Source organism: Opisthocomus hoazin, chromosome 1 (assembly GCF_030867145.1).
Source record: "Opisthocomus hoazin isolate bOpiHoa1 chromosome 1, bOpiHoa1.hap1, whole genome shotgun sequence".
In the NCBI taxonomy this organism is placed as follows: Eukaryota; Metazoa; Chordata; class Aves; order Opisthocomiformes; family Opisthocomidae; genus Opisthocomus; species Opisthocomus hoazin.
In genome coordinates this window covers 141,907,455-141,921,261 of record NC_134414.1, presented here as the reverse complement: position 1 = coordinate 141,921,261, position 13,807 = coordinate 141,907,455, and the positions used below count along the sequence as shown (strand labels likewise).

Genomic DNA, 13,807 nt, shown 5'->3' with positions numbered 1-13,807 from the left:
CAACCTCACAGAGCATCAGGTAGGACTCCAGAAGGAGCCAGTTCATCTGCTGCCTCCCAGTCCTAGCTCCACATGCGTGCTCGGCACGCCCAAACGCAGCCATCACTGCTCTCGTTTGACCCCCTTGCCTTCGGCTGTGTGGCAGAGCAGGTTATTTGCACACACAGGCAGAAACAGGTAGCACTTTGCCCAGACTTCTGCAACAGAAATGACTCGTTTCTGGCTAAGCACACCACAGCCCAAAGTAATCTCTCAAACTTGCTGCTCTGGCTGAGGTTCTTTTTTTCTCACACAAGAATTTCCACACACAGCACCAGAACAAAAATCCAAACTCCAACAACAATATCTGAGTTTTTCCCGTGCATGATGTTACTCACTGTAAGAATACTTAAATGTGAAGAAGAAGAAAAGGACAGCTTAAACTGTTCAACTTACATTTTTCAAAAGGCACTTCTAGGTCCTTATGGTCAGTTTTATTGTCAGAATTTAAATGACTACATGAACTAAATGCTAGCAACAACAAGGACAAATTTAATAAAGACTGTGACATAACCAGAACAATCCTCTGTGCCATCCAGGGTGAATTTACTGACCATCGCTCGCTTTACTGCCAGCAGTGAATTACCACTGTTATTTCCTCCGCCTCACAAAAGCAGCCTAGTTAATAGGTGCCTCCTCGCAAAATCAAGGGAACTCGGGCTGCATAGTCTATTCTCCAGCAACATTTCTAGCCCCTTTGAAAAAACTGCCCTGACCAGTAAAAGAGGAAGAACTTCCCAACAATGTGCAGGACTTGCAGCATTTGTTTAAATGCAAAGATTTTCATTTTTAGAGAGCCACAGTCAAATATTTGTATATTTAGAAGAGCCTGATTTCCTAAAGGGCTAAACTGCACCCGGTAGAGTGGCTGGGGGACCCCTAGAGCTGAGAACCTTTAGTTGGTCATAGCTGAGAAAACACCTGGTTCAAGCGAAGCTTGTTGCTCCGCTGGAGTCAGTAAGAAGTCTCCACACTACAAACCAGAGAGTCAAGGTTATTTAATTTTTTTTGACAACTGAGAGAGGCTGGCATCCAGCCCTACTGGATGTGGGGCTAACAGGACACAAATGCCACCATATACAATGAAGGAGCCCAAAAAAATCAAGTTTTCTGCATGAAAGAAGAGGAAGGTAGTAAAAAAAAAAAAAAGGAGGGTGGGGAGAGGGGAATAAAAGGCTTGCACGAAAAAGGAATATAAAGATTCATTGCTAGTGTAACTGCTCAGTATTAGGGGACAAAATGTTTTGGACAACTCTGCCAAGAGGAATTTTCAGAGTGATGAGGTCCTCTACCCAGCCCCAAGTGACAGCTCTGCATCTGGAGTTACCAACACCAGTCCAAACCTTCAGAGCACGTTCCCTCATCTCACAGCCCAGCCAGCGCAGCCTCTCACTGACATTCACGCCGTGTCAGCACGTTACGCTCGTGACTGTTTACAGCACGCGCACGTGTGCATGCCGAGCAAGACCCGAGCAATGGCGAAACTGCAGCGGGGAGAACATGGATTAATTGGGCCTCTCTGGCAAGGTGCCACGTGCTGCCCGTGAAAAACTGCTGCAAGGTAAACAAGGCACAACCTGCACAAAGTGTTCATTGCCAGAAACTGAAAGAACACCTTCAGGCTCTGCCCAACAAAAAGGCTCTCTGCGAAAAGCTTAAGGGTCAAAGTGACACAGAGATAATTAAGCTCATAATCCTCAGGGCAATCACCAACTCCTGAACAGGCCCCTCATTGAGCAGCCTGGTCAACGCACATCATTTAGATACTCTGGTCTTTTCTCCACAAACTCCAGAGGTCAGGTAACCATAAATGAACCTGTCTTTCATTTAAATAAACAAACACATGCATAATTCAATAAAGCATATTTCAAGCTCCGGGATTTGTAGAATGAAATTGGAAGAACAGGCACTCTAAACACTCAAAGAAATCCCAAATAAACTACTTGTAATTAAAAAAATCTCATGATTTTCAAGCCAAATCTCGTGATTTGTTTGTGGCCTGACTCAGGGTTTTCAGTGCTTGGGGTTGGCAACTCTGACTAAGCAGGGATATGAAAGAAGAGCGAGAGTGACTGCTCGCCAGGCTTCTGTTTTCCTGGGACAGAAGACAAAGAAGCTCTGACAATTCCAGCTGGCAATACCATCCAGGCGCTCCTCCAAGGCCAAACATGCTGGGTAAAGTCCTCACCAGACAAAAAAAAAAAGAAAAATTCCTATCAGAAGCAGTTACTGTGGTTGCTTAATAGCTGTTTTCCGAAGTTCAATATAACATATACTTTCTATTTCTTGAAAAGGGGGAGAGGGGGAAGTTGGATCACGTTACGGACTAATTCCTTGCCATATGTCATTAGTGATGAAGTCCCTTAGAAATTACATCAGTATGAAACAAATCAGAAAACAGTGAGTTTCCATTTCGTCCTCATGTCTGGCTAGACAAAAACTTCAAGATCAGCTTTCATCTGTGGCCTGGAATCAGCCCTCCTCTGTGTCTTGCTTAGTGTGGCAGGGGTGTTAAGCAAGTAATTGCAACCATTAAAAAGAAAAATAGCTCACTCGCTCCTGCTCCCCGTTCCTGTCAAACACCGACTCCCTCTCCTTCGGCTTCCCCAAAGCTGTTCCCACACATTGCGGTAGCCTCTCCCCATTCCCAGCAGAGGTAGGTGGCTCCAGCTGGGGCATACACCTCCAGCCAGGACCCTTGCATCCTCCTGGGTGGTCCCAAACCGGGAGCCTTCCCCTCTCTAGTGATGACCCCAAGCGTCTGCTCACATCTGGTATCCGCCAAGACAGCATGGTCAGGGAGTGGAATGTAATTTCCACCTTCCTGCAACGCTCAACCCTCCCTACCTGCTCCCAGGGCGACAGATGAGGAGCAGAAGCACAGAAGCAGGTTGAGCAGAAGGGCCTTGCTGGTTCTTCCTGCTTTTGCTCCCCCTAGCAAGGCAAAAGCACAGCCCATCGTGATGCCTGCAAGAGATTCTTCTTTAGTTCTTTGTGTTTGGACTGACTAAACCAAAACAATATCATAAACTGAGGTTTTCTGTAGAAATTCAGTTCCTGAAACCCATTTCTGAATCACAAATCTTGGACTAAAGCAGTTTATGTAACGCCACCTATTCACACTGCTCTAACTAACCATAACTAACCATTGCATTATAATGAGTCCATTATCCCCTGCTTTATTGTATTTTCTCTTAAAACAGAGATCAAAGATTTGGATCTAGTGGCATCATGCCGATTTCATTTTTATTATTGGCTCCCTACGTCTATCATAAATATTCATTGGCCATCCTTAATACAATGCATTGAATTCTGCTCACTGCTATCTCTGGTGCGACTGCAAAGTACAAACAGGGTTGATGCTCAAACATATTAAATAAAGCAAGAGCAAATTTGTGACAGTCAACAACAACAAAAAAAACCCAGAAAACAAAAGAAGCCTTTTCCCCTTCCAAGGATATTCAAAACCAAGGGAGACATTTTCTCTCGCCCCCTCCACGACTGCAGACATTCGACTGCTGTGGGAATTCAGCTGTGCAGAAGCAGCAGCAGCAGATGACCTGCTCCCACAGACAGGAGACATTTTTGAAAAGTCCACAGTTGCCACACAGTGGTCTCTGCGATACTGCAGCAATCCTCTGTGCTCACCAGTAAAAATCACAAATATTACCTGGCAGTGATACAGAAACTGCTCAGAAACGTGGACTTTCTTTGTAGGAACAACACTTAAAAGGGAGCAGGAGGTGTGCAGGGAGAAACATCCTCCAGGCTCACAGTCAGGAAAAAGGTTTATGCAGTTTTACTCTCCTGACTCCCAAGTAAAACTGCAGCTACCCCAAACTTCAGGATGCCTGCAATTTGTTTCTCGCCCCATGCTTCTCACTCCCACGTTCCTCTGAACTCCCCTCCTCACCTCAGCGCAGCCCCTCCCAGCACCAGACAGGCAGGGTGCAGAAACCCCTGTTGCACCTATGTGACTTGCTCCTGCTCTGCACATAGGCACAGACACAGGCCTCTTGGGGTGTCAGCTGGACACTTTCAACAAGCACCAATCACTAACATTAGGGTGGCCACGGGAATTATGTTTTTCCTCATGTTAAGTAACTCTGAGAGCATTAACGCATATCAGACACTTTATATTCTAAGCAAGAACATCTACTTTGTTAAAAACAATGTGGCAGAACACAGAATGCACATTCAAATATTTATCTTCCAATATGACTCCACCATGGAGGCAGCACCAATGCTGCTCATTAAAAAAAGAGATGGAATAGGAATAAATAATCTAAAATAAATATTTATGTTTATGCATCTGAATATATCCTCACACAAAACGTCACACACCTGGAGATGTGAACTATCTGATAAAACTGCTCATTCATTTTACATATTAACCTGCAACGTACCTCTGGCCATTTACCTAGCCCCTTACTAATCTAGTATCTGATCAAACCTTCCACTAAATTCCTAAAAATCTCTGTCTTCTTTATTAATGATTTGAAATATATAAATAAAACCAGACAGGAAGAAAACCTTAATCCCGATGCCTTCTGATGTAGAATTTGATTCGAATAGCTACATTGAGAATGCAATTTAACTTCTAGATGAACTGAAGTCTCTAGTGAAATCCATCCCACCTGTATTCAGAACAACAACAAAAATAAAATCCAACTGTTGTTGTTCACATAAAGGACGCTGATCAGTTCCATGAATTTTGAACTTGAGTAAGGTGAGATTAAACATATTCAGAGCTATGGGAAGGTTTCTTTTGTTAAACAGCTCCCTTCCCTTGCACTCTTTAAACCGCTCCCTTCCCTTGCACTCTTTTCCATTTGTTCTTAACTAAAAGTAGTATTAATAGAGAAGGATGCCAAACAGTTTGCAGGCAGTTAAGATCTTCTTGCTGGTTTGCTGTTCTTAAGATCAGATCCATAGAAAGGAATTTATATGAAAAAAAGAAGGGGAAAGTAAAGAGCATCGTTATGTTACATACACTGTGTAAAGGGGAAATTCCAGAGCAGAAATTGGTTATTTGAAGTTCAGAGCCAGGAACAAGCTACTCCAGTTTGTTATTGCTTTGGCTGATGCTGTCTAAATCAGTATCAACAGAAAAAATGTTACAGTATCAGATGCTCCTTTAGGGGAAAGATATTAAATGTGAGAAAGGCAGATGATACAAGTTCCAAAACAATTTATCAATCAGTATTTGGTGCTTAATATTTCTGAAACAAATCTGGATTACAACATATCATATTCTGAAAATTTGATAAATATAAGCTGCTGAGAGGCTACAATCTTTAGGAAGAAATGTGCTTAGGACCATGTGTTTTTTCAGCCTGCCACTAGATTTGCTTATGACTTGGAGAACAAACAAACAAACAAAACTCACGGTTTTGAAACAAAGAATACGTACCCGTGAGCAGGGAACACCATTGCTCGCTCAACTACCAGCTGAGCTAAAAGTAGCACAAGTCTGATAGTATATTTGGATCACAGTGACAGTTAACAATTACACATATTAAAGAGAGGGCAATATCATGAATGCACCCAGTCCTGCACAGTAGTTAGAGATGTGCTTTACTCCCGCTGCAGCAGATTAAAGTGCTCTTGTGTCTCACTAGATCAGGACGTTACACTTCGTAAGAGGTCCGAAGTGCTGTTTCCTACCCGTCCTTGATATATGAGACTTTAGTCACTAAAGTTCTTGTCCAAGTAAACAAGAACAATGCACTCTGCCTGAAACTACCCTTGACACAGACCACTACAAGGACCTCACAACTGGTCCAAGTAAAGTTGCTTTGGACAGGCTTCCAGACACAAGGAGGTGACGCTCCAAATCTGGATCAAGTATCTGGGACCTGTTACTTACTCGGGAAAAAATAATCTTCCCTTAAAAAGAAGTCATGTTTTTCATACACTGAGTGGCTGCACTTACAGGTTTTTGCACTAGAAGCAAAAGAAATCTCTGTATAAATGTACGCGACTGGAAACCCAGCAGAATATCTGGGGGATGTCCCTCACAGCGTACAGCAGTACTCCCCTTTAGTCCACAACAGCGCACATTACAGCAGCGATCCCACAAAGATGAGGGACGCTGCTTCAGAACAGCCTGGCTGATACCACGTGTCAAAGCACCAGCAACGTGCAGCAACACCGACATGCTGAAGCGACTGATGGCCTGGGGCACCAAGCACATGGCTAAGGACACCGAGCTAGTACAAACAACAGTATCACATGCCTTGGGGTATCTCTTTGCTTCATTGTTCCACCTTGAAGCCTGGAGCTCGGGGGAAAGTGAAACTGTGTTGGTTTATTTCTCCGTAGGTTTTATTTCTTTAGCTTGTAAAATGTCAGTGTATAAATATAATGAGAAATTACCACACTTTAAGGGTCTGACCACATTTAGTGCTTAGTCTTGCATATCTGAAAGCTCTGATGCTCCTGCTACTGCAATTACTGGCTCAGAGGATTCACAGCAGTAGCAAAGCTTGAATCCTCCGCTGCAATGAAATAGTGCAGGCTTAGGTTCTGCAACAGACCACCACCTTCATGTCAATCATCGCGCAGATGGAGGGGTTTGCCCCAGCAGTGTTGGAACTTTCTGCCATACTTCATCACTCAACTGTCACAACAAAGCCACAACAGTGGCCTCCTGACCGTACCAGATGGACATGCTGGTCACAGCAACCAGGCTGGCACTGCTAGAGGTAACCAAACATTCTTCCTCCCTGCACCTCCAGTCCCCCCAAACTGTGGCTATTTTGCTAAGGAGAGTTTTTAATGCAGGGTACTGCAAAAATGTCCTTTACCAGCTGAAATGTTCAAGTGATTTTTTTTTTAAAATTCAGTATAAACCGCATTGAACTTCAATGTTCTCCTACAGAATTTCTAACCCCCAACCCCCTATTACCTTCAGCCACACGGAGCTTAGTGAGGAGAATGACCTACTGATAATGGGGAAAAAAAAGGCTAACGCATAGGCGTTTTTATAAATGAGCATAAAAACACAGCAGAAATGGGGAAAAATTAAATATAATTCTTAGAATGCCTGCAGTGCCACAAATTCCAAATGTGAGTAGTAACACAAATAAAGGAATTCAGGATCCTGTTCTTCCTCCCATTTAAAATAAGTGTCCTTTTAAGGTATACTACCTTCAGCAAGTCCACATATTCAGAATTATTTTCTTTTTTTTCCCCTTTTATTTTTACCTACATATGCTATTTATCCAAATACTGCCTAATTCACACATGCAAATAAGTAAAATCATCTTAAAAAGATGAGGCTATAGAATAGAATGCAGTTTAGGCTGAGAGCATCTTTGATTCAAAGAGCTGCAAACGCTGGGACACTGTAGTGGCTCCCAGCAATATCTCCTGGCTTCTAAGACACATTAAGACCATTTTTCCCAGCAGAAAAAGACCTGCAGCTCCCACTGGTTTAAGCTCGACTGGTAGATCAACACATTCATGAACTGGGAGTGTTGCTTTAGGCAAACATTGGCATTTCATCAACAGTTCCACAGGAAAAGTCTCAGCTCTTCTGGCACAAAATGACCAAGAGCCAACAGTGGCCCTATCAAGGACTACATCTTACAGGAATAAAATACATCTGTATTTACACCGAAGCCGTACTATTTTTTCATACGTATATTTGGTGCTGTCGCTGAAAACAAAGAGGAGAGGATAGCTTACATTTCGTACCTACAGTGGAATGCAGAAACGTTAACACTGCAAAATGAAAGGCTACCAAGCTAGTTCTATGATTTTAAATCATTAACCTAGTGCAAACGTATAAGAGCAAGACTACATTCTTCATGAGTTTTTCCAAAAAAGGCAAAAAGCACAACTACTTATTTCTGACAATTAAGCAGCTTACACAGTCTTTGTTCTGCTGACACTTAAAAATGCAGTTTTCAATTATTTATATAGTAGTTCAACACCTAAAGCAGGAAAAAAGTGTAAAGCCTGTGTTCTGCAGCACCAGTAACCCTTACTGAAGGGTGCAGTCTATTTATAATGGTGTTTCCCTTCGGAACTACCAGTTGGCAGGGTATACCGGCTTGGATTCTGCCACATCCTGCAATGCACTATCATCCATTAACACTCTGCTCAGCCAATAATGTTATACTAAACTTGGCATATACACACATTATCAGAGGGAGTATTTTCTTCTGCCAGAGATGCTGACCTCTTTAAGAACAGCTGGGAAATCAGAAGGTTCTCCATGCCCAAGGCATTGACACGCCATCAGATGGAGTGGGTTAAGAAGTTGCCATGTGAGCACACTGCAGTCAAGAGTTCAACAACTTCATTCAATTCACTGAGGGAGGGTTTAATTTAAGCTTCTCAACCCTCTTTCAAGCAGCTGGGAGGACTTGCACCTCCTGGCCCACCAACTCTGTTGTAGGGACAGTGGCTTTCAGCAGAACAGCAAGATCATGCTACGACTTTAAACTGCTCCAGTCATTTGCAAAGTGAAGATGCATCAGTGGTCTATGTGTCTCAGGTGCTTTTGGAAATGTTACTCAGATTCAAACCGAGACATGCAAGCAGGTCTACAGGCAGCATTCACACAGACATTAACCTGAAATCAAGCACTATGGTGAAAGACACAAAAGATTTGCCTAAAAAATAAAAAAAAATCTAGACCGTGATCCTTCTGGTTTTCTCAAATGCGTATAAAAATGGCCAGCAACAAAAACCCAAAGAGAGATGGGGCAGATCTAGTCCACACTAGTCCTTTCTGTCTCTCCTGTTTCTCTTCTTAAACAGTCAGCCTAAAAGTAGGCTTTTATCTATACCACAGTAACTGTCTGAACAGAGGCAATGTCGACCTCCTCCACACACGGCTTTACTCAAGTGTTTTAACACTGTTCTGGAAGAGCTTTTTGTAAGGGAGGGCTGTAGATCAAGTTTCATTCCAGTTACCTAATCAATACAAATAGCACTAGGACTTAACATGGAACTCCCAGGAGAGTATAATAATCACCCACAATTACTTATGAAAGCCAATCAATGACCAAGAGGCTTTATGTGTCATATATATACCTTAAATCAAGCTTCTGAAATTAAACTTTGATTCCTAACACAATTAGTGTTGCAGCACTAAGCAAGACAACACACAAGGCAAGCACTGCCTAAAAGGCTGACTGCAAGGGCAACCGAGGATAGAGCCAGGAGAGCACGAGCAGCCCCAAAACACACCAGCAATCGAGCTGAGATGGTCGATACAGGAACAGGCATCAGAAATGACACAGGCACCTACAGCTATCTTTTCCGCCTGTTCCTTCAATGACACAGCCTACCCTCCAGTGGTCAAATGAAAGATAAAGGCAAGGTTCCCAGAGCCAGATCTCAACCATGGGAGGTAAAGGGAAGAGAAAGAGAGAGGAAGAAATCTTATTTCATAATTTCTTCCTTGTTTCTCACTGTGTGAAAGTCTGCAGAAACTGGAGGTTTACCATTTCTGTCAAATCTATCACACAAAATACATTATGATGGGTGATTAACAAACTCAGGCTTTCTGTCAAAGTGTCGTGTGTCCCTCTGTAGCTTTGTTCTGGTATTACCATTACATATGTGCTACTGTCATTTTTTTTAGTATCTGCATAACATAGTTGAATAACTTTGCAGGCAGTAACATAACAGTTCAAAAAAAGTTGGAATCATGCACAAGAGGCTATTCATTGTGTTATTTTTACTGCTCTGAAGTCCACACCATGAACAATGACTTGTAAGTGTAGCAAGCTGGAGAAGCACTGGCAAACCATACAAGCGTCTTTACTCATTTATTCGTTTGCACTGATTCATTACGTTCCTCAGTGTAAAATCTATGGGACTCAAGAGAGAGCACGAGGGAGAAATTCTGTTTCCCAAGCAGCTCTTCCACCCCCCATGCCCTGCCGAGATGGTGGGGGCAGTGCGAGGGGTCTGGGCTTACACCTCTCGATGCCCACGACCCAGAACCAGTGGCCGGGCAGGCTGGGTGAGCAGCCCCTGCAAACCAGCGGAGCGCACTGCCTGTGCCACCTTCACTCAGGCTCGCTTCCTCAGCACCCACCACAGGGGACAAATTGCAATTAAAACAGGCAAATCCTTGGGTAGCTTGTTTTAAGTCATATATTAAAGAACTGCTTTCTTTCTCCCCCCTGTAGTCCTGAGACGACGATAACTTTTGGTGGGTCTATGCAATTATTCTGGAGAGGTTTGTCAAAGTTCATCACAGCATGCAGTTACAAAAGCAGATCAGTTTTTCCATGTGATGCAGTGACATTATGGACCCAGAAAGCTATTAGAATAGGTATGAGTAATAGCTAAGAATATTATCATCTGCTTCACCCGTGAAACTCTTGTTAAGACATTAAAAAAAAAATTTGTTTGCCCAGGCCTAGCCACATTTTTCTTCAAGCAGGAGGTGAAGAGGACGTTGGTTTTCTCTGCGTGCACTGGTTGGTTTCTGCATAGAGCAATGCTGATGTTTTGCTGTTGCTGCCTTTGTATTCATTTCACTCTTCTGCCTTGAGACTTTTTTTTTATCCTGTCTAGCACATTGCTTAGAAGCCTGGGCAATACGTTCCCATGTCCATATGTTAAAATCAAAACAAACAATATACAGTCAAAACAAAGACACTAAATATTTCCCATTTCTAATATATGACTCATCTATCACAAAAGAGAAGAGAGTGTGTTGGTAGTTTATCACGTCATATGACAGGACAAAAATATTTAACTTGAAAAGTAAAATCTTAAACACCCAGAAATAAGGCATGGGCATCTTAACCACCGTAGACTTTATTTTTCTTAAGGTTAGATGGGGGTTAAGATTGAATCTCATAGCTAGTGTGCCTGAATGGTGGATAATTTTGCCAGGTACAATAACATGAATAAGCACCGCTACTTAGACATCTGAAAATATTTGGATGCAAAAGCCTAAGACAGTGAAACAGTGCGACACTGAGTTGTAATCAGTATTTTTTCTCAAGGCACAGTGAAACCCGTGAACACACTTGACTAAACACATCAGCTGTGAACAAATAAAAAAGACAGCACTGAAAGATTAGATAATAGGTCCATGATTCATATTTAAGAGTGAACAATAGTGAAAGAATTTGGGAAATATTCAGAAATATGGATAAGAGGAAACCACACAACAGGCACAGGGATCAGGCTGACAAAGAAGGGACAGCCAACACATAAATCTGAATCTCGCTACTGATACCCAAAGGTGCAGGCAAGATGAAAGAGGCATTTGAAAAACTTGGTTTTGCAAGAGAAAACTGGGCAATAAGGGGAGAGAAAGGAGTGCAAGAAAAAACTAGACACAGAGTACAGACTGTGTCATTTCTCCCCAAAACTGGCAGCTCTGTTTAAACATTACATATCATTACATATTCCCGTCACACATTTACGAGCATTAAAAAGTGTATGGAGTACAAAAGTCTGGCACCGCAGGCAGCAGGAAAAAACTGTACACTTGCAATGAAAAATCCCTATGTTTCCAATGGATTTTATGCTAGATAAAGTCAGATATGAGATAAGATGACTAGTCTCCAGAAATACAGGATATCCAATATACAATAACCATATATAGTAATACTCACTACTGCTAATTCACTGAATCTTCCTTGCCTTTGACTCTTGTCAAGTCCCTGATACAAAACTATGTAAGGCAGATAGTTTCTTTTGTTCTAATCTTACCTTCTGCCTTAGCACATTGTTCCTAAGACACCACATTAGCTTTAAAACATGTACAAAATTGAAATCATGTCAGATTCTGTTACTGTCCTAGAGCCAACATTTTAATACCATGCTATTAGTTCTATATTTAATACTGAAATGGTAGCAGTACCTCTTCCGCAAAGTTAGTTTTCTTGTCAAGCATTTCTCGTAATGTCTGAAGAATTTTAATGCAGAGCTTTTCTTCTTTCTCCATTAGCTTCTTTGTGTGATTAATCAACCTTAAAGTAAAATATTAAACCTTAAAGAGCATTGCACATTGTTGCTAAGCCATACTACAATTTCTTTGTGCAAAAATTGCCTGTCACTATATTTTTCCTCAAGGAAAGGATATAAAAGTAGACAAGAGAAATCATAATTAAAAAGGAAATGGGACTTTCAAGGTGTTGTGAGCTTTTTGCGTCAATTTGCATATCTTAATGCGCATACAGAAGGCAGAATTCTACATCCAGTTATTATGAGTGCTTCCAGATTAAGATCCAAACTTGCTATTTCATCCTTTCTTTATTTAAAGGTAACTGTGTGTTTATTTTAACCTTTATTTAAAGGTAACCAATATTCACCATCCATCTTGCAGACTTTAAAAGCTACAACCTTTACACCTTCCACCCTCGATGACGGTTATATTTACTACATAATTAGCAAATGGCATCCAGCCAAAAGGTTTCCCAAAAACCTTACATGGAAGCATTCAAAAATGAAAATATTTAGATAAAACATAACCATTGTTTACGCTGACACAACAACTTTGCAAGACTGAATCAAGTCAGAAAACAAGGTACACTTCTGACTCCAACTAAGACCAGGATGAGAGTTTGGGTTTCAGCCAGCTTAAGCCAATACCAGAAGAAGCCTTTCTATCCCTGTGCAGAGCAAGTCCTTGCACTGGTTTGCCTCATTGTTGGAGAAATGTTTGTGCAAACACAAGGGAGGAGGAAATCTGAAAGCCTAGGAAAGGGTTTTTTTCCATCAGTACCAGTGCTGGGTTATGGTGGCTAGAACAGTGTTCATCAAATTATGGCCTAGGATCAGCATACAGCAAAGGCACTGTGGCCACCCATTGACACTGAAGTGTGGCACCATTAATGGTTCTAAATCACAAACAGTCACCAAAACCAGGGCTGGTTGGGATGACGCTGCATCATCTGGACCAGCGCACTCCACAACCCACTGGAAGTGATTATATTTAGGTCAGTGCTAAGCTAGCGTGCTAATGCCACCCTGGGCTCCGCAGAGGCACCGTGCAGGACTCTCCCATTCTCATCTTCACCAATTTCAAGAGCTACGAGTCCAAAACTAGGCAGTGCTCAGGTCTGCAGTACTAGCAATATTTTTTAAAAGATACATCTTTATCTTGGGATTCCTGCATAGCTCTGCAAAGCATTCCTTTGCCACGGAAGTTAATTAAATAAACCAGAAAACTGTTTATTGCATTGCATGGGCCATGTCCAGCAGCCCTCAAATTGATTTGATGCTGACTTTGAAAGGAGTTTGGACAGAGGGGGTGGGACAGGGCGAGTTCAAAATTTAACTTAATTTTTCCAAACATATAAAGTATATTGTTATAACACTACCTCTGCAGAATATGCAAACAGCCAAGGAATCAGGAGAGCTGCCAAATGCGTTCATTTGCCCCAGGTTACCTCTGTTTAAATTGTAGTTTCTCAAGGGCAGTGAGGGCATCTCACTTGAGGACTAATAAAAAAATTGCAAGACTCGATTCCAATGCACAGACTGCAAATAAAACACCTAATAATTCAAGACCAGGTAGGGGTTCCAGTGAAATGTATTTTTAAAAGAGCTCTTGGCATTATAAATAAAAATAAAAATATTTATTTGCTTTACCAAAAAAAAAAAAAAAAAAAAATCGCCCCACCCAACCTTACTATGAATTCTTGCAAATTCTACCACGGAAAGTCTAAGTTTCTGATGTAGATTTGGAGAAACTTAACAGCAAAAGCAGCCCATTACGAAAACAGAAGCAGGTTGAGCTTGTCATGGTTTTAACAAGCTACTAAGGTTCAATTTCTAG

General features: G+C 41.9%; 1 protein-coding gene across 6 annotated transcripts in view; it reads right to left on the bottom strand.

Moving 5' to 3' along the window:
* The window catches only part of ITPR2 (inositol 1,4,5-trisphosphate receptor type 2), a 282,946-nt gene that overhangs the window by 116,608 nt on the left and 152,531 nt on the right, over positions 1-13,807 (bottom strand). For all 6 annotated transcript variants that reach the window (XR_012765862.1, XM_075439325.1, XM_075439332.1 and 3 more), the window contains one exon: positions 11,888-11,996. Coding sequence is in view for 5 of the 6 variants with exons in the window: in XM_075439325.1 (XP_075295440.1) it covers positions 11,888-11,996 (109 nt within the window). In the remaining variant the exon portion in view is untranslated. The remainder of the gene's footprint in view (positions 1-11,887; positions 11,997-13,807) is intronic.